Source organism: Geotrypetes seraphini, chromosome 9 (assembly GCF_902459505.1).
Source record: "Geotrypetes seraphini chromosome 9, aGeoSer1.1, whole genome shotgun sequence".
In the NCBI taxonomy this organism is placed as follows: domain Eukaryota; kingdom Metazoa; phylum Chordata; class Amphibia; order Gymnophiona; family Dermophiidae; genus Geotrypetes; species Geotrypetes seraphini.
This window is the reverse complement of record NC_047092.1, coordinates 104,035,002-104,056,852: the sequence shown is the minus strand read 5'-3', so window position 1 is coordinate 104,056,852 and position 21,851 is coordinate 104,035,002. Positions and strand designations below refer to the sequence as shown.

Genomic DNA, 21,851 nt, shown 5'->3' with positions numbered 1-21,851 from the left:
ATGTAAGTTGTTTCCGGGTATATGAGTGTTGTGGGAGTTGGTTGAGATTTTGTTTTCGGAGGTGTTGATCTTCTTCTCCAGGTGACCGTGATGGGGTGTTGAGTGCTGGTGTGGTGGTTTGGGTTTCTTGGTGTGAGTATTCTTCTGTTGGGAATTTGGAAGTTGGTTGTACTGGCGGTTGAGGTTGTGGTGGGTAAGTTGTTTGCTGTTGTTTTCCAGCTGGAGATGAGGAGGATTATCAGAAGGGTGGCTAGTTTGTGTGTATGCAGGGAGAGCTTCATGTTTGATGTCTGCTTCGGAGTGTTCGGAGTGTTAGGTAGAGGGAATGGTTCTCTCTTAGAGTCCTGGTTGGAGGAGGGGGAGGAGCGGGGATCTTTCGCTCCTTACCTTATAATGGAAGTCGGCAGGAGGTCCGATGGAGTGGACTCTGGGGCGTTGGTGTTCCCGGTTCCAAGGTCCGCTGGTGCTCCTCTCAGGTGCTCCTCTCAGGTGCTCCACGAAGGCGCTCACTAAGGCGCATGCGCCTTTGTCGTGCGCCTTCGTCGGCACGCCGAACGGCGGCGCGCCGTTGGCGCTGTGTCTGTTTTAATCAAATTGTCCTCCTGCGGGATCGGGGGGGCGGAGCAGGGCTCCCACGCCGGCCCGGTCTTGCTGGAAAATGGCGAGTGCTGGCGCTGTGTCTGTTTTAATCAAATTGTCCTCCTGCGGGATCGGGGGGGCGGAGCAGGGCTCCCACGCCGGCCCGGTCTTGCTGGAAAATGGCGAGTGCTGGCGCTGTGTCTGTTTTAATCAAATTGTCCTCCTGCGGGATCGGGGGGGCGGAGCAGGGCTCCCACGCCGGCCCGGTCTTGCTGGAAAATGGCGAGTGCTGGCGCTGTGTCTGTTTTAATCAAATTGTCCTCCTGCGGGATCGGGGGGGCGGAGCAGGGCTCCCACGCCGGCCCGGTCTTGCTGGAAAATGGCGAGTGCTGGCGCTGTGTCTGTTTTAATCAAATTGTCCTCCTGCGGGATCGGGGGGGCGGAGCAGGGCTCCCACGCCGGCCCGGTCTTGCTGGAAAATGGCGAGTGCTGGCGCTGTGTCTGTTTTAATCAAATTGTCCTCTTGCGGGATCGGGGGGGCGGAGCAGGGCTCCCACGCCGGCCCGGTCTTGCTGGAAAATGGCGAGTGCTGGCGCTGTGTCTGTTTTAATCAAATTGTCCTCCTGCGGGATCGGGGGGGGCGGAGCAGGGCTCCCACGCCGGCCCGGTCTTGCTGGAAAATGGCGAGTGCTGGCGCTGTTTCTGTTTTAATCAAATTGTCCTCCTGCGGGATCGGGGGGGCGGAGCAGGGCTCCCACGCCGGCCCGGTCTTGCTGGAAAATGGCGAGTGCTGGCGCTGTGTCTGTTTTAATCAAATTGTCCTCCTGCGGGATCGGGGGGGCGGAGCAGGGCTCCCACGCCGGCCCGGTCTTGCTGGAAAATGGCGAGTGCTGGCGCTGTGTCTGTTTTAATCAAATTGTCCTCCTGCGGGATCGGGGGGGCGGAGCAGGGCTCCCACGCCGGCCCGGTCTTGCTGGAAAATGGCGAGTGCTGGCGCTGTGTCTATTTTAATCAAATTGTCCTCCTGCGGGATCGGGGGGGCGGAGCAGGGCTCCCACGCCGGCCCGGTCTTGCTGGAAAATGGCGAGTGCTGGCGCTGTGTCTGTTTTAATCAAATTGTCCTCCTGCGGGATCGGGGGGGCGGAGCAGGGCTCCCACGCCGGCCCGGTCTTGCTGGAAAATGGCGAGTGTGATTATGATAAACATACCGAGGGCCTCAAAGTAGTATCTGGTGGGCCACATGTGGCCCCCGGTCCATGAGTTTGAGACCACTGATATACACTAAGTAGTCTGGTGAAATTAGGTGGCGTAGGTGCGTTGACTGAGTGGCATTTCTGGGTGAATGACTAAGATACTGGGCTTGTAAAGAGGAAGGTTTTCACAGCCTTCCTGAAGCTCCAAAGTCCATCTAGTGATCTAACAGATTGGTTGGTGTGCCAAAGTCTGGGTATGAAATGTGAGTAGGAATGTTTGCGGGCTGTTTCAGTTTTAAGGAAGCGACCGGGAGGTATGGTCAGTCATTTTTCTCCTCGGGACCTCAGTGGTCGCTTTGGGAAGTAGATTTGTAGTTTAGTTTACATTTAGTACGGAATCATTTTATGGAAGGTTTTGAAAGCGAGGACCAGGGCCTTGAAGGCACAGTGTTGTTGAATGGGCAGCCAGTGCATGGGAGCTAATGCAGGGGTAACATAGTCACGGATGCCTAGGTTTTTCAGAAGGCGGATTACAGCATTTTGCACCCTTTGGAGGTGAGAGAGAGTTTTGGTAGGCAGGCCCACTAGTACAGTGTTACAATAGTCTTCGCGGGATAGTACAAAAGCGTAGAGTAGTTGGGCAAATTCGGATTCTGAGAAGTATGCATGTATGGTTTTTAGCTGGTGGAGGTAGTAGAAGGAGGATGATACTAATTTGGATACGTGATCTGTCATTGAAAAGTTAGAGTCAAGAGTTACTCCTAGACTGCGGATGTTGTCTTTGGGTGTAAGGGAAAAGGACGGACGGGATATACGCATAGATCTTTGTGAATCCAGATAAGTTCTGTCTTGGATTCATTTAACTGTAATTTTTTCCCGGTCATCCAGGTCTTTATTTCAGTTAAACAAGATTGGAGGTTATAGATTTGTGTGTCTCAGTGTCGGCCTAGGGGAAGGCAGAGTTGTAGGTCATCAGCGAAAGAGTGGATTCTGATTCGGTGTTTTCCCGCTATGTCCAGTACTGGTTTGACATAGAGGTTGAAGAGGAGAGGTGACAGTAAGGCTCCCTGAGGCACTCCATAGTGGACCATGTCTCTGTCACCGCCCCATCCCCACAACCACTGTCCCTGCCCCGTCCCCACGACCACTGTCCCCGCAGCATCCATACAAGCCTCAGTACTGCAATATTTAGCTTATTCCTTCCTTATAAATCAAGTTCTGGCTGCTGAACTAGAGAAAGAGATGTCCAGCTGGCAGGGCTTTGTTTCTAAATTTTTATCAACACAACTAATATACTACTTTATCCTAAAGCTAAGAAAGGAAATAAATAAATAGAAATTTTTTTTATACCTTTGTTGTGTGGTTTCTGCTTTCCTCATCTTCTCATTCAATTCCTTCCATCCACTGTCTGTCTTCTCTCTGCATCTTCCATTTGCTCTGTTACTGTGCCTCTCCCTTCACTCCCACCCCCACCCCATCCCAATTGGCCTGGCACCCATCTTCTTCCCTCCTCTCCCACCATAGACTGGAATCTCTTCCTCCGTTCCCTTCAGCGTCGGTTCCTCCCCACCCCACCTTCCCCAGGTCCCTTCAGCATCTGTTCCTCTCTACCCTACCTTCCCCAAGTCCCTTCAGCATCTGTTTTTCTCCGCCCCACCTTTCCTCCCTTTCTCTCTCCCTGCCCCTTACCTTCACGGTAGGCAATTTCTAAATGTAATTCCTACCAGCAACCGGAGCGTTGAAATTGCATGTGGCTGCAGGAAAGGTTGTCTCTGATGCAACTTCCAGTTCCTCTTTTCTCTCCCCCGTTTCGGCGGGTAACAGCCACCATGTCATTCTCTAGTTCAGATAAGGATTTTCCTAGTAGAACTATTTGCGATCTGTCGTTCAGGAATGAAGAGAACCATTGAAGTGCATTGTTACGGATTCCAATAGACTAGTCTTGACAAAAGGAGAGAGTGGTTGATGGTGTTAAAGGCGATACTGAGGTCTAATAGTACCAGCAATGCGTCATTTCCTTTGTCTAGGATTTTCCAGCAGTCATCTAGGATGTCCAAAAGCACTGAAGCCTGATTGGAAGTTGGAGAGGGTGAGGTTTGTCTCCATGAAGTCTTTCAATTGCGCGAGTACTGGGTGACAGGGAAGTGGGAAACTACAGGCTGTTAAGCTTAATGTGGGAAAATTAATGGAGTTGCTGCTGAAGGAAAAGAGAGCTAACTTTCTAGAATCCAACAGGATCCAAGGCAACAGGGCTTTACCAATGGAAATCCTGCCAAATTAATCTGATTTATTTGGGTGACCAAATTATGTCTAGCACATGGTCTATAATCAGTTAATCTATGTAAATTTTAGCTATCTTTGAAGAGTCATAAACAAGCTGTGAGGGCTAAATTTCAAACTCAAAGTGAATTGGAAACTAGTTGACCATAGGCAACAGAAAGTGATGGTAAATGGAATTCACTCAGAGGAAAGGAAGATGCCTTAGGAACTGATTCTGTTTAATATATGAGCTGAAGGCTTAGAAGGAAAAGTTTTTGCTTTTTTTTTTGTGAATAAAATGAAGATTGACAACAAAGTGGATACCCTGAAGGGAGCAGGAACCATGAGAAAAGATCTTCAAAAATTAGAAGAATGGTCAAATATCTTACAGTTAAAATTTTATGTGAGATTAAGAAGTGAAATCCAAAGGAGATGTATAAAATAGGAGATGAGAAATTGATAAGCATATCTCAGGAGAGGGACCTTGGGGTGATGGTGTTGGAGGATCTCTAGGTAACAAAACAATGTGACAAGGTTGTGGCTTTGGCCAGAACAATGCTAGGCTGCATATAGAGAGGTGTATAACTATCAGAAGAAAGGAGGTGTTGATACCCTTGTACAAGTTGTTGGTAAGGCCCCACTTGGAGGAATGTGGCAAAAATGGAACAGGGTTTGTGTCATAAGTCATATGAGAAGAGACTGGAGGATTTTAATATGTATATGAGAGCGTGATGTTGGTAGCTTTTAGACAGATTTTTGGGCAACAATAAAATGACAATGGCAAATTAGCAAGCTTTATCATTCCCTTTGAAGAAGCCCGTTGGTGCGAAACGGATTGGGCCTCCGTCGCAACATAAAAAAATAAGTGCTTGATTACAGTTTTGATGTAGCCAGAAGAAATATCATTGTGTTTAACTCCAGTTGCCAGCTCTCGATTGCTCATTTTAGTATGAGAGAAACAGAAATTCATTTATTGAATCATATATAGAATATTTAAACCAAGTAATATTCAATATAAATTAAATTAAATTAAAATAAAAAATTTTTCCAACAGAGGTTTTGACCTATGATGATACCTTACCCCAATTTGGTTTCAATCTATTGATTAGATTCCAGGGATATTTTGAGGTCTTTTTCCTCTGTTTTAACATATATTAAGCACTATATATGATCATGAGTGCTCTATACTTTGGCCCTGATTCTCCAAAGTGCGTCCCGATTTTAGGCAGCTGTAGGCGTCTTACAGTTGTCTAATCAGCCAATCGGGATGCACGTTTTTTAAAAAAATGCTCCCCAGGCAGGCCGCCTATATTGAAGGCGCCTCCGGGAGCCTAGGGAGACCCGCAAGACGCCTAAGCTCGCCTAAGGGCCTTAGGCGAACCTAGGCGGCCCTACACGTCTCCCTAGTAGAGGAAGAGACGCTTACAATGTAGGCCAACAAAATGCTGGTCTACATTGTAAGTAGACGCGGCCGCTATACTTATTGCGGCAAGGGATCTCTCTGCCGCTATAAGTATAGCGGGCCGCGGCCCCCTGTCCGATTTCAGGCAGGAGGGTGCCCAAAACCTCATGCCGAAAGATGCTCCCCCCGACACTATCGCCCCCCCCCCCGACATTACCGATCTCCCTCCCACCCCGACATTACCGATCGCTGGCAGGAGGGTGCCCAAACCCTCCTGCCAGAAGATGCCCCCCCCGACAATATCGATCGTTGGCAGGAGGGTGCCCAATCCCTCCTGCCTGAAGATGCACCCTCCCCCCCCCACGCTAACAGCCCCCAAACCTCCCCCCACCAAACTAACCTTTTCTTTTGGACAGACGGGTCTTGCCCGTCCAGCCGGAAGGCCCGCCTCGTCGAAATGAGGCGGGCCCGCCCCTTCCCGGCCCATCCCGCCAAAGCCTAAGGCCTGATTGGCCCAGGCTCTAGAAGCCTGAACCAATCAGGCCTTAGGCATAGCAGGTCCGCCCATCCCCACTAAGTCTAAGGCTTGATTGGCCCAGGCGCCTAGAGCCTGGGCCAATCAGGCCTTAGATTAGACCCGTCTGGCCAAAAGAAAAGGTTAGTTTGGTGGGGGGGAAGTTTGGGGGCTGTTAGCGCAGGGGGGGAGGGTGCGTCTTCGGGCAGGAGGGATTGGGCACCCTCCTGCCAACGATCGATATTGTCGGGGGGGGGGGCATCTTCTGGCAGGAGGGTTTGGGCACCCTCCTGCCAGATCGGTAGTGTCGGGGTGGGAGGGAGATCGGTAATGTCGGGGGGGGGGGGGCGGTCGGTAGTGTCGGGGGAGAGCATCTTTCGGCATGAGGTTTTGGGCACCCTCCTGCCTGCAATCGGACAGGGGGCCGCGGCCTGCTATACTTATAGCAGCAGAGAGATCCCTTGCCGCGATAAGTGTAGCGGGCCGTGTCTAATCTAACCCGATTCTCTAACCAGCGTCTGTAACATTGACGCCGGTTACAGAATCGGGGTTTAGTGTAGGCCCGATTCTGAATAGGACACCTCTCCCGGGCGTCCTATACAGAATTAGGGCCTTTGTGCCTATCTGAGGATTTGTTCTATTTAAACACTCACTTGGGTCTCCATTCACTGATTCAGTTTCAGAAACTTAGACATACCAAATAGCAATATTTACATCTCTTCTGCCTAGACATTTTTGTAAGATATAATTATGTCCCTTCCACATAGACTTTTTGTAAGATTTGTTTAAACATCATGCTTTCTATTTTACAACCTCTGGCAGAAGCTGCATGGGAAGGTATGTATTGGCTCCAAAAGCACAGTTACTTACCATAACAGGTGTTATCTAGGGACAGAAGGCAGATATTCTCACATGTGGGTGACGTCATTCACGGAGCCCCAGTACAGACAGCTTTATTTATTTATTTATTTTTAATTCTTTATTGATTTTTAATCAAAAACAGTGTCATACAAAAGAAAGAACAGTAGGTATTACATACAATACACTAATATATCTGTACAAGTAACATAAATATAATTCAATAATTTCATTTTCTTGCATATAATAATAGCATAATATAATCTAATATACAATACAAATGAAAAATAAAGTTACCCAAATATCCCTATCAATATGTACTTCCCTCCCTCCAACCCCCTACCCCCCCTGGATGTGTAAAGATAACTAAACCAAAGGAAAGATATGATGAAAATACATTATTATATTTTTACAAATTTAGTCAATGGGCTCCAAATTTTATTAAATACCTCACTAAAACCCCTACACTCTGCGTTAATTCGTTCATATCTATATATAGTGCATACATTCACCCACCAAAAGGTATAATTTATTCTATCGTGGTTCTTCCAATTACTTGTAATCAATTGAATGGCTATACCTGTTAGGATCATAAATAGACAACTCTAGAGTGGGTTTCACATGTAAAATTGTTCCACAAATTATAGCCTCATAAGATAATGGAACATTTGAATCTAAAACTAGATTTATTTGTTCCCAGATTGACTTCCAAAATATTAATATAAACGGACAAAAATATAACAGATGATCGAAAGTCCCTATATCAATATGACAATGCCAGCATTTATTAGAGCTATCTATTTTATTTAATCGAACTGGGGTCCAGAAAATCCTATGTAATAAAAATAACCATGTTTGTCTCAAAGATGCTAACTAGAGAATGACACGGGGAGCGATCCCCGCAGGGAGCCGCGGCGTGGCTGCGGTTTGGCTGCAGGTTATGGAGACTCCAAAGCCAAATCGCCGCAGACACGGGGACAAAAGTTTTCACCGCCCGCAAAAACGGTGAAAAGATTTGTCCCCGCAGGCCAATGTACCCCCTTCTAGGAACCGCTATTTACCTGTGTTTCACCGTGTTCGTGACCGGGTGTTTGATGTCTCCGCCATGTTGTCTGTCTCCTTCAACTCTCGATCCAACTTGCACGTTGCCGCATTGACTCCGCCCCCCAATATACTGGCTCCTCATTTGTCAGATCAAAGTAGGGGACCAATCGCTACTGCCGCACATGATATTTAATGGCTTGTAGTGCAGCAGTAGCGATTGTGATTTCGGAGCCGAGCAGAGGATTTGGATTTCGCAGCTTCTTGAAAACCTGAAAACTTCGTCGGTTACAAGCTGAGGTAAGGAAAGGAATGTTTGTGTAAAAAAAAAAAAAAACCAGCTCCGTGCTGAGGTCTGGCTGAGCTACTCTTTCCAATAGCATACACATTCTCATGCTGAAATTTTCATTTGCTCTGATGCAGGTGAGATTATTTGCTTTTAGGGTCTCTTTTACTAAGCCACATTAGAGGTTTCTAGTAGGACCAGCTCCGTGCTGAAGTCTGGCTGGGCTACTCTTGCAGCACTGAGCTGGTTCTTTTTTTTTAATCAGAGTGCAAAGCGAATAAGATTATTTTATTTCCAACCCCTTTGCATGTAAGACTGTGTAGTTTTATGTCTGTGCATTCCAGCTACCAGCACATCCTCAGAGAGGGCATTCTCTATTGCAGGAAGGACTGTGGAAGAAAGGAGAACTAGACTGAATCCAGAGATTGTGGATGATTTGTTGTTCATCCACGGGTTAAAAAATAAGCACAATTAAAAGTACATGTCGTGTTTGTTTTTGTATAGTTATTAACTAATATTTAACTAAGTTTTAAAGAATGTTTCCTTTATACGTAAATAAAGAAAAGTATATAAAATCGTACCCGTTTGAGGCTTTTATGTATGCAGCGGTGACGGTGACGGGGCGGTGAATGGGGTTGCAGTGGCGGTGACGGGGCGGTGAATGGGGTGGCAGTGGCGGTAACGGGGCGGTGAAGGGAATGGCGGTGACGGGGCGGTGCAGAGGATGGTGAGACGGGGACGAGGCGGTGACGGGGACCAATTTTTTCACCGTGTCATTCTCTAATGCTAACACTGTACATTTCAATCTCCAAGTCCAAATTCGTGGCCAACGAGACACAGAAATATACTGTTTTATCTCGAAGCTCCAGATGTCTCTAAGACTATTTTTTGGCTTTTTTCCCATCCCTACTTCTCCCTTTCTTCTCTAAAATATGTAACTTTCCCCCTCCCTTTCCCTCCTATCCGCACGTTCATGTTAGTCAAATTATGTTTTAATGTTCACTCACTACATTTTATATTTAAAATTTACATAAATCTTATTGTAAACCGGCCAGATACTTTGTGATGGTCGGTATATTAAAAAGTCAATAAACTTGAAACTTAAACTTGAGAGAGATGTGAAGGAGATAGAGATGCCAGACCATGGGGTGGAGTGGGAAGGAAGGAAAGGAGAAGAGAGATGCTAGAGCATAGGGGAGGGGGTGGAGACAAAGGTTGGAAGGCAGTGAGGGGGACATAGGAAGGAAGCACCGAGGACACTAAGGATATAGGAAGGGGCACTAAGGACATAGGAAGGAGGCTCTGGGGGCACTAAGGACACAGGAAGGGGCATTAAGGACATAGGAAGGAGGCACTGAAGACACTGAGGACATAGGAAGGAAGGAGGGAGGGAATAGAAAGGGACAACTGTTGGGCCTGAGTGCAGAAAGAAAGATATGAAAGAAAGGATGCACAGTCAGAAGGAAATGCAACAAGAGACTCATGAAAACACCAAACAGCAATGGTAGGAAAAATGATTTTATTTTCAATTTAGTTATCAAAATGTGTCTGTTTTGAGAATTTATATCTGTACTATATTTGTCTATTTTTCTATAGTTACTGAAGTGACATTGCATAATTTAAAGTCATCTGCCTTGACATCTTTGAAAACCCCCCAAATATAAATGATAATTAACATTTTCTCAGCGTATAGTGGTTTTTAAAAATTTTTATGGTTACCATTATGAATTAATAAGATATTATGTGTACATGAAAAATGAATGGAAGAAATTGGGGGCAGAGCTGGGGCGGGACTGAATATTAATAAATGGTCACGTTATGCAAGTCGCCACTGTTGCCCCTTGCGAGGTAGGGTCCTTGATCAGGCAGTTGTTCAGGTAAGGAAAGACTTGGAGGCGCTGAAACCATAGTGCTGCTGCCAGGCACGTGGTGAATATTCTGGGAGAGGATACAATGCCAAAGGGTAGTACTTTGTATTGATAATGGTGATGAGCCAACTGAAATCGGAGGAATCGTCTGGATGCACTGAGGCATAGATTCTAAATGGAGTAGATTTTTTCAAAGTCTGACTCTACTACCAGGGACTGATGCTAGATTTATGGTTTGTCAAAACCAGAAGAAGAAAGGATTTTGTATAGAGTCCAATTTTCTGGGGGCCACAGTAATAGTAAGGGGGGAGGGTCTCCCAGTTCTTATGAAGCGTCTCCTTGAGAATACCATGTAATAGTAGTCAAATAAGTTCTTTAAGAAGCTCATCAGAATCCAAAAGCCTCCAAATGTTCAGCACTGCAGGCAGAATCCGCTTCTAATTTGACTGGGAGTTCTTTGCCTAATTGACGAATATATTTTGTGAAAGAAAGTCTTTCGGTAGGAAACTTAACTCTTTAGACTTTTGAGGAGACTTGTCAGAATTAGTGTCATAAACCTTTATAGTGGACTCGGGGACATCATCCGCCGACTCAGTTTGTAGTCTGAGTCATAAAAGTCTTTTGGTGAAAGAGTGCATCAGGATCAACGGTCACATCAAGCCCGGTGTTGATCCGATGAAGATGACGATGTATGATGTGACTTCCTTTTATGCTTTGTCAACCACATGGCCTTCACTAGGATAGCCGAAGTGCCGTGGCGGATGACTACGCTGACATAAGTGCACCATTCAAAAGGGAGAATGGCCCTTCAGGGTGAGAATGCCAAAACTACACAAGTCAGGTTCATTGCAAACTCAAAACAGCAAAAAAATCCTCTCAAACAGTTCTAGCTTTCCAAAGGATAAGTTCAGGTTTATTAAATCACCTTTTCCAAGGGTGACAAGCTCAGACTCTCAGGTAAGTTTATATCATTTAAACAGGCCTCATTATCATGCCAGCAGAAGAACAAAAAAAAGCCCCAACCCTGGCTTCTACCCATTCAGCCACGCTTTAGCAAGTCCCCAAGAGCTCAGCTCCTTCTGGGCTGCTTCACTCTCCAAGCAGGCCCAGAAAACAATTATTTTTTTTAAAAAAACCAATTCACAAAAGAAAAACCAAACACAATGACAGTGCTTTGGGCTGGCAAAAGGCCACAACTCAGCAAGGTGCCTGGACTTCAGTAGTCCTTATAAAGTCCTCTTCACCAGACCCTTGCGTACAATCCCAGTGACAAACCTTTATCCAGGTTTGCCCAAAATTAACAGTTTCTTTGCCTGCCTCTAACCAGCATTGGCAGGCGTTTGCTCCACAGAGCTAATTGCGGGGCCTCAAGTTGCTTTTAATTACTTTTTCCTCAGATGGCACATAAGAAAAAGTATCCCACAAAAATAATTTCCCACCCGGATGTCACAGCACAAACACCCCAACTTCATATACTCCCCAGCAATACCAAACTATTACAAGGTTTTTTGTAACAGAAACCCCCCTCAAAAAAACAAACAGTTCCAGCAGTTCTTTGCTATCAGCTAGTTGGAACACCACCAGTAGCACAGGTCTTTAAACAGTAAAAGGTTTTCACCAAGCAAAAAAACACACACACAGGCCTCAGTCCTTCTCAAAATTCAAAAGAAAAAAAAACCCCAAAATGGTTACTTGCCAACCACACAGAGGTTAATTTCCATCTTCTCTGAAAGAGTAGGATCCGGCTCTGGCTCAGCAACTTCCATGCTTTCACCTCCTAAGCATGGCTCAGCAGGTTCCTCAGGACCCTGCTATTCCATTTGGTCCTCCTCCTGTGACCGCTGCTTGGCCTGGAAAGCTTTTTGTAGCCACTGCTCTGCTTAGCTTCTGTAAGCTAGCCGTAAGTTTGGTAGGGCCACACCCAAACCTAGCTGAGAAGGAAGCAGGCTTCCGCTCCCCCTATGGTCACTCATGGGATTTTCCTCCTCTCCCATATCAGGGCTCTGCCTAGGTTCAGACTGGGGATAGGCAGCTCTGAGTAGCTTGAACTGCTTTCTAATGTATGGTTGCTTATTCTTACGGTGTGGAAGCACTGTTTCATTGCTTTCCTGTGAGTCAGGGCTGACTACAAGGTCCGAACTGTCACAGCTTGTAGAGCAGGAAGGAAAGCGATGGTTGCGCTTCAAAGTAGCTGAGGATGAATGATCGTCGAGACGATGAGGAAGAACACTGATGCCTCAAAGAACTGGATCGACACTGTGATGGAGAATGGGCTGTTTGATGAGATGAGCTGTGCTTGGACGTAGAACATCTATGCTGCACTGGAGATCCAGTATCAGCAGGGCCGGATTAACCAATAGGCCCAGTAGGCACGTGCCCAGGGCCCGAAATGGTCAAGGGGTCCAATGAAGGAGGGCATCAACATTCTTTTTCCAAACGGCGATGGGCCCTTCCAGTATGAATCGGCAATGCGGGCCCCCCCCCCCCCATCGACGGAAAGTAAAATAAACAAGCAACGCGGGTAAGAAAGGCAACGGGAACTGTAATTTTGCAAGCGGTGCTGCTTGCCCAAAGCTTCCCTCTGACGCAGCTTCCTGTTTCCTCCTGGGTGCGTCGCTTGCAAAATTACAGTTCCTGTTGCTTTTCTTACCCGCGTTGCTTGTTTGTTTTACTTTCCATCAATGGGGAGGGGCCCGCGTTGCCAATCGATGCTTTGTGGGAGCGTCGCCATTCTAAAAAAAAAAAAAATCAGAGTGAAAGGTGAGTGGTGAGATGGGCCTGGCGTGGAGGGAGAGAGAGAGAAGCGGGCAAGGCTGAGCAGGGCAGATGATGGATGTGGGAAGAAAGGGGCAGGGCAGGACAGATGATGGAAGTGGGCAGAAGGGAGCAGGGCAGATGATGGAAGTGGGGAGAACCTGTGCCCAACCCTCACCTCCTCACCACTGCTACTGCTTTCCCACATGCTGGATGGGGGGAAGAAGATAGTTAGTGAGATAGTGGAGGGGTGAAGGAAAGTGGAGGCAAGCTGTGAGTAGACACAGTGAAAAGAGGGAAACTGAGGACTGAATAGTAAGAAAGAATTTAATTTAGACAGAGGCAGAAAATAGAGAAAGAAGACCAGAGAAGATAAGGAAAAAAGAGGAGAGGAGAGAGATGCCAAAAACGGGGAAGGACACAGATATCACATTTGGGTGAAGAAAATGAGAAGAGAGATACTAAAAACCACAGGGGGGGAGGGCAGGAGAGATGGAAGGAGAGAGATGCCAGACTATGAGGGGAACAGAGGGAAGGTGATGGATGCCAGACCAAAGGGGGGAGGGGGCAGGAGTAGAGATGGCAGAGGGAGACAAACATTTTCTGGAAGGGGCAGACAGTGGATGGAAAGAAGAGAATGATGAGAAGATGAGGAAAGCAGAAACCAGACAAAGGTAGAAAAAACTTTCAATTTTTTTTTATTTATTTATTTTTCCTTTAGGATATTATTGTAGCTGTGTTGATAATCATTTATTAATAGAAAATGGAAATAAGATGATACTGTTTATTGAACTAATTTTAATAAACAGTATGATGAGAAGATGAGGAAAGCAGAAACCAGACAAAGGTAGAAAAAACTTTCAATTTTTTTTTATTTATTTATTTTTCCTTTAGGATATTATTGTAGCTGTGTTGATAATCATTTATTAATAGAAAATGGAAATAAGATGATACTGTTTATTGAACTAATTTTAATACATTTTTTACAAATTCAGAGACCATAACTCCTTCCCTCAGGTCAGGATAGGGATACTGTAACAGCAGTATAGTTTACTGATCTGAAGAAAGCTAAGAAAGAAATGTATTAGAAGAAATGATGGGCACTAAATTTTCTTCCCGCTATGCCCCATGCCTCCTACCCAAATGCAAAATATAAATTGGTGGGCTTCCCAAAGCCCTGCCAGCTGAAGATCTCTTCCTCTGGGAAGGAAGGGGAATTTTGTTCAGAGATGTTTGGAGGTTGCATAGAAGAAAAACTGTACACTGGCACTGGTATGGTAATCTTTGTTTGTTTTGAATTTTGAAATAAAGTGGAAATAATGAAGTAAATATGGGGCGGGCATGGTGGGGTGGGGGCAGGGCATGGTGGGGTGGGGTGGGAGCAAGACAGGGGGCCCAGTGTACTTGTGTGCCTAGGGGCCCTCGATGAATTAATCCTGCCCTGAGTATTAGTACCGCAGGACTTGGTGGGCTGCCGGTACCAATGAAGTCAGTGTTGGAGTAAGGAGTTTGAAAATTGCTTTGAGCTTTTCACAGTACAAGAGAACCGGTACCATTTGGTGTTCTGCCGGTACCATCGGTGGCTTGTCTGGCCTCAGAGATGGTGACCATGAAGAGGATGCACACCTCGATGGAGGAGAGGCCAAACGTAAGAGCAGTCGTTGCTTGGTCGGCATCAAAGGACTCGATGCAATGTTGACCTGCGAGACCTGTTGGGAAGCTGGCAGATTACCCAATGGGGCGATGTCCCCTGATGCTGATGTCGACCTAGATGCTTTCGACACAGAAGGCTGAGATGTCTTCTCGGTGTCCATAGCGATGCTGAACGACTTTTCTTGTTGGAGCTTTCAACTCGTAATAACAAAAGCTCTGGCAGGATACACTTTTCAAATCTGACATATTGTAATTACAAAACAGAAAATAAAATTATTTTTTCTACCTTTTGTTGTCTGGTCAATATTCAAATTTTGTTAGTCCCAGGCTCTGGTTGTTTACTGATAACTTGCTTGCCAGGGTCTCCTTCTTTTCTTCTTTCTCCGTGCTAACCATCATTCTTCTATCTCTGTCCTCCCCTTCCGTTTCCCTTCCCTCCCCTGGAGGTCTGGTATCTTTCCTTTTTTTCATCTCCATCCACAGATCTACCTTTTCTCAACTACCCTTTCATCCAGCATCTCTCCTTCCTTCCCCACCATCCCAGGGTCCACCATTTCTCCCTTTCTGTACCCTCCTATCCAGTATCTCTATCCCCCCTCCACACCATCCCTTGTGTCCAACTTCTCTCTTTCTGTTTCTTCCCTCCCTATATCCCATTATCCACCATCTGTCTCCCACTCCTCTGTTTTTTAGACCCATTATTTCTTCCCCCCAAAGTCCGGCATATGCATGTCTCTTTGAACCCCCTCTTCCCTCCCTCCCTCCGTGTACTTCTACACCAGGGCCCTCTACCCTGAAGATCTGTCCCCCCTGAAGGCCTGCACCCCACCCCACCCCTAAACGCCTGTCCCCCTCCCCGAAAGACTGCATCTCCCCCCAAAGTTCTGTCCCCCCTGAAGGCCTACACCCCACCCCTGAAGGCCTGCCTGTCCCCCCGAAGGCTTGCACCCCACCCTTGAAGGCCTGTCCCTCCTGAAGGATTGCACCTCCCCCGAAGGTCTGTCCCCCCTGAAGGCCTGCACCCCCCTGAAGGCCTACACCTCACCCCTGAATGCCTTCCTGTCCCTCCTGAAGGCCTGTGCTCCCCCGAAGGACTGTACTTCCACCCCGAAGGACTTTCCCCCCTCCCCCCCCGGAAGGCCTGTGTGTTCCCATCTGGCCTCCCTTTACCTGATTACAGCAGAGAGCAGCCTGCAGAAAGGATCGCGGGTACTTTTGCGATCTTTGCAGGTTGCCATAGGCCTCAGGAGCTGTTGTCCTTCTGCCGCGGTCCCGCCCCTCCTCTGACATCAGAGGCAGGATCGCAGCAGAGGGGCGACAACTCCCGAGGCCTATGGCAACCTACAAGGATTATTAAAGTACCCGCGATCCTTTCTGCAGGCTGCTCTCTGCTGCAATCAAGTAAAGGGAGACGCGGGAGGCCAGGGGGTAAGCCAGACACTGCAGCACTTCCCGACTGACCCTCCCCCATCGCCCTCTAAAGCAGGAGCGGCAGCGCCGGCCATGAAGAGGCAGCGCTGCCGATCCTGCTTTAGGGGGCGAGGGGGGAGGGTCATACAGTGAATCAGGAGGACGATTTTTTTTTGTTTTGAATCGATTCACCCGAAATGAATCGATGAATCAGGCAGCACTAGTTAGGATCTTCCATAGTGATGGAAAACTGTCCCAGTGCCTCAGATGGTACAAAGAGTTGTGGGCAGAATGATGAATATGTTGAGAACCAGACAGAATCACAGAAGAATCCTGCTGTACCACAAGAGGGAGGGGAAGAGGCAAATAAGGGACAAGTGATATTCAGCATGTAATAGGCAATTTATACAGATAATGTTAGAAACTTTTTTTAATCAAGCCAGTGGCACTCACGACAATGGGAAATTTCTGTATACTTCTGCCACATTTTTCTTGGCCTCAGATTGCATTTCTTGGTACTTGAAGATCTTTTCTCTCTCTACACCAGTGGTCTTCGATAATTTTTATGCGAGGGCTATTTTGGGTCCAAAAGGGCTGACGGAGAGCCAACAAATATCTTCCTATTTTGGGCCATGACACCAATAACGCCTCACCAACATTCATTCCTACCAGAACCCAGATAAATCCTATGCAAATACAGGACCACAAAATAAAAGTCCTAATATACACATGTCTTCCCTTCCCATCTATCCATGTGCACTATCTCCTTCCTCTCTGCCCTTCCCCACCATCTATGTGTGCCATCTCCTTCTTCTCCCCATTGCCCTCTATCCATAAACAGCATTTCTTCTATCTCTCTTCCCTTCCCCAACCCTCCCATCCCTGTGCACCATGTCCTCCCTCTCTCTCCCCTTCCCCTCTGTCTCTGTGTACCATCTCCTCCCTCTTTCCCTCTCCTATAGTCTGACATCTGTTGTCCCTTTTTCCCCCTCCCATGCTCTGGGATCTTTATCCTCTCCTTCCCATAGTCTGGCATCTCTCTCCCCTCCTTCCTTTCTTTCTTCCTCCCTTTGTAGTCTGGCATCTATGTCTTTCCCTTTCCCTTCCCCTCCCCCTGCCTTAGTCTGGAACCCTTCCCTCCTCCTTCCTTTCCATGGCCTGACATCTCTTTCTTCTACCCCCCCCTTTCCATCCAGTGGTCTGACATCTCTCTCCTTCTCTTCCCCCTTGTGGTCTGGCTTCTCCGTCTGCCCCATCCCTTTCTTCTCCTGGAGGTCTTTCCTTCCTTTTTCTCCTCATTCCTGTGGTTCAGCATCTCTCTTATCCTCCCCGTGCTATTTCCACACACACCCCTCCCCCCCTCCGTGAGATCCAGCAGTTCTGCTATAACTCTTCGGGCCACCAGCAGCCTAAGTGAAAGTTAACATGCTGCCTTTTTGCGACCCAGAAGCTTTCTCTCTGCTACTGCTTTCTACCTATACAGGGACAGGAAGCAGTGGCAGAGGAAAAGCTTACAGGTCACCGAAGGCAGTGTGTTTACTTCACTCAAGCTGCCGGCAGCCCGAAGAGCTGGAGCAGCACCACGGGGAACAAAACAGTGAGCAAGCACCAAATCTCACTGGGGGAGGGGAACCCAGAAGGTCTCCGCAGGCCACCATTGGCTCGCAGGCCTTGCAATGAAGACTACTGCTCTACATGATTCACAGAGTAGTTACTTGGGATTGACATCTATATGATCAATTTCTTTCTGTGACTACCTAGGGCATCTATTAGTTTGATGATAGTCCTGTTTCTAAAGGGAGAATCTGGGACTGGTACATCAGTGGAATTTCACCGCAGCCAGTACTCCTATCCTATTCTTACTACTGTTAGGAACTGAATATGTGAGTTTCAACACCATTTTCCAATTCAATATTTCCCGGCTCTAACATGAAAGCACTATTAGATGTTTAAAAGCACTGTATACATTATTTCAGGTACCTAGTGAGCTCACAATTAGAGAGTTGCATGGGGACAGAAATCCAAACCGATCCCTACCTATCCCCACCCATCCCCCGTAAGTAATTTCTTCCATCCCCACCCATACCCATAACCTTCAGAGGTAGTCATTTCATTTAATTGTGCTACTGAAGTAGGTTAGAGGCTCTGGCAGAGACCCATTTACAAAATATGTATGCTTCCCAATTAACATTTTCAAATAAGCAAAGACACTATTAATTTGGAGATATCAATTGGAAAGAATACATATTAGAATATATAAGACCTTAAATAAAACTAATGATATGACCTTTCTCAATAGTACTAACAAATAACGTTTGTTTATTTTTATAATAATATGAATGGTGCATGTGTCTATATTTTCATTTTCTTAATAAATTCTAACTTCCTTTAAAACATTAGTATTAGCCCCAAAGCACATACACATACACACAGATACATATAGTTTAGAGGTGATTAGCATACAACAGACCTTTTGTGCAACTTGGTGCAGTTTGGGTTATACAGTGAACCATACCCTCTCCCTATATTCACAGAGAATTATTTTGGCAATGTAGAGGTATACTGTATATTTGAAAACTGTCAGAAAAACAACCCAGACTGTGTACCTCACCCTAAGTGACAAATATATTCTGCTACTAAGAGAACAGCAAAGTAAATTTGGAAATAAGACAAATAGAAACTTAAAATACAACTGCCATCTAATTGTAAATTACATTACATGAAAATCTGAAACCAGACAATTCATGACACATACATGAACTGAATTGACCAAGCAAATACAAGCAAATGGTCTCTATACAAATCAATATAAGAACATGTATTTTCAACTTAAAATGCAAAGAATGTACAGCTAAAAGGCTGCTTCTGTCTGTATGAAGAAACAACAGTTGTATGAACTGAAGCATGTGACTAGTATGATTTCAAAGGACACAGGCCTAGATTCACTAAACTAACCTTTGTTGGGCGATCCGTGGTCGAGTCTTCCCGGGCAACCAATTCACTACGAGTCCAAATGCAAATTAATGCTATCGGAGGCATGCCCCACAGCGACCCCACGGATAGCTGCAGAGCAATCCAGACGCATGCGCAGACCATCTCTTTGCCTGTAGATGCAGTCCATGCAGGCGCTTGCTTTCTGCACAAGCGAGGTCAAAACAAGGGGGGGATTTTAATGGAACAGAACACGCTTTAGCCAGAGCTATATGGAACAGTACACACTTTTAACCCATGGGTTATAACCACGGGCTTGCACTGCAGGGAAGGGTGGCAGAGAGCAAGAGAGTAAGCAGGGACAGAGCAGCAGAGAGCAGGAGAGTCGGCAGAGCTTGCCTTCTTGTACTTTGTGCACAAGGGAGATGTGTTTAAATGTTTTATTTCAGGGCAGCAGTTGGTAAGGACATGAGCGACTAGTTCTCAGCAGTTGCTTCTTTTTGGATCAGCCAGCCCAATTGGTGTTCCTTCTTCTGTTTAGTGAATCGCTGCCTTCCTATTTTGCATGCCATTTCCCCTCATTTGCATGTGCGGATCGGATCAGGCAGAAAGTTAATGAATCGGGTCAGAGAAGGCTCGTAAACTGGTTGGAATACGATCAGTGAGTTTGTGAATCTAGCCCACAGTCTTCAGTCTCCAATGCTGCCCGCAGCCGACCTGGAAGCCTTCCCTCTGACTCAAAATGCAAATGTATCAGAGGGAAGGCTTCTGTGTCAGCTTGTAGGAATCGCTGTTGAAGAAAGCATGTGCAGCTGGAGCCAGAAACAGGTATACTCCCACAGGAACTACTTCTATTCCCAAAAACTCCATTCCTGTGCAGCTCTCTACTCACAATCTGTTTTTTTGTACCTGGGGCAATGAAGGGTTAAGTGACTTGCCCATGTTCATAAGGAGTTACATTGAACCCAGTTCTCCTGGATCTTAATTCACTGCACTAATCATTAGGCTGCTCCTCCACTGGTTTTCAGGATTGTCACAATGAATATCCATGAGCGATTTATATACACTGGAACCTCAATGTCATGCATTTTCATCAGATATCCTGAAAAACAGAGGTATTAAGTGTATCTCCAAGACAGATATGGGAAAAGCTGTTTTAATATATTTCCTGGCAATAAGCTTTCTATAGGATTTTATTTTTTTCTGGTGCTAGAAACTGATTTTATACATCTACCATCTTTTTCTCTTTTTCTGCAGAACTTCTTCAAGTCTGCAACTTCCACAAATGCTTATAATGGAAGCAGAAGCACTGCATGCTAGGATGTGTGACTACAATATTCAATTCTGCCTGTATTTTCCAGCCATGGCAAGATTTTGATGCCCGCTCTCTCTTCCTTTAATGCTTACTCTTGGGATGACTTCAGCAGATTTTTTACCTTCTAATTGTTTTCATAGCAAGAATTAAAATATTAAGATTGCATGTACTTTGTATGGTGTGTTTTCTTTACTAGCAGTTTGTTGCTGAAGAGAAATTGGAACGCTTCAGATATATTGTAAAATGTTATAGTAACAGTAGTAGAATTTGTTTTTAGATAATTTAGTTGGCCTTAGAGACCCAACAAATCCATTATGGTCCCCTTCTCTGTTCTGATTTCCATTTCATTGCAGTTTATTTTTATTTTGATATACTACCCATCAGGAATGCCATCTAAGGGGTCCTTTTATTAAGCTGTGGTAAGCAAAAAAGGGCTTACTGCGGAATGTGCTCGGGTGTCCTGCAGTAATCTTTGCATGTGTGCGCACTACCTATGGGTTAAACAATAACATTTCTTTTATAGTGCTGGGGGCAGGTCAGGGGAAGAAAATAGACATGTTTTGTGTTAATCAGTTAGCACAACTACATTGCTGCTTGCTAACCAATCAGCACATGGTTAGTGCATGAGCCCTCAGGGTCTGATTCTGTATAGGTCACCGGTCTCGGCAGCTGCTTAAGAAGTGGCTAAGAATTGCATCTGTATTAAAGCATAGATGCCTTACCCACCCCCGATTCTCATGTCACCAGCAACGGTTAGAGAATCATGCCTCTTAATCGCAAAGATAGGCGGTTCAGCTGTCTATCCTTGCTGAGGGATCCCTTGCCATCAGCTGATCGCAGCATGGGAATACCCAATCAGTTGAGCCAGCAGGACTTCCCAAAGCTGTGGGGAGTCCTGGCTCAGCTGATTGGGAATTCCCTTGCCGTGATCAACTGAGCTGACAGCGGCTTCTATTTTTAGAATTAAATGTAGGCCAGCATTTTAGGCATCTGTCTTGGCTCTAGGGAGATGTATAGGGACACAAACTTGCCAAAGCCACTTTTGAGTGAAACCTCGCTCAGCCTTGGGTGAGCTTAAGTGTCCCTATTCATCTCCCTAGACCCATGACAAAACGCCAACAGTGTAGGCGTCCTGCCTCAGGGAGGTTTTTGGGGGGCTTTTTAAACATGCATCCCGATTGGCTGCCAGACGGCGGTAAGATGCCTACCGCCATCTACAATTGGGATGCCTGTTTGCAGAATCAGCCCCTTACTGATAACAAAATAGATGTTGGTATATGCTCGCATACTAATGGCCATGTGCTAATGGGAAAATTAGCATGTGGCCATTAATACTGGAAATAGATAAATCAGCCATTTTACCCTTAGTGCCTGAGGGAAATCTTTTTAAAACCCTGCTAATCTAACTACTTTTACTATGCTCTCTGGCAACAAATTCCAGAGATTAATTATTTGTCCAAGTGCTGAATATTATGCCCAATGTTTTTAAACAGAAAGAAAGAACAAACAGCGAAGGAGACTCTGAGTCTTGAGATAGAATAAAGGTGATTGGACACCAGAGTCTCCTTCACTGTTTGTTCTCTTTCCATTTTTGGGGAAGTTGTTGTCTCCTGTTTCTCTAAGATACAATGTTTTTAAAACACATTTATAATGTAGTTCTTGAAAGACTTCCAAAACACAAGTGAGTAGAAAGATTGTTTCAAGTTCTTCCTACTTATCCATTCCCACTATAATCAATCTAAGGAAATCAAGAAGCTGTTGCATCAATCTTCATCACAATCCTCATGC

The 21,851-nt window shown here is 45.9% G+C and overlaps 1 protein-coding gene across 1 annotated transcript in view; it reads left to right on the top strand.

Moving 5' to 3' along the window:
• TF (transferrin) overlaps window positions 1-20,230 on the top strand; it is a 587,202-nt gene extending 566,972 nt beyond the window's left edge. The window contains exon 17 of the mRNA XM_033958374.1: window positions 20,006-20,230. Within this exon, the coding sequence (XP_033814265.1) occupies window positions 20,006-20,043 (38 nt within the window). The 3' untranslated portion in view covers window positions 20,044-20,230. The remainder of the gene's footprint in view (window positions 1-20,005) is intronic.
• Window positions 20,231-21,851: the final 1,621 nt, after the last annotated feature.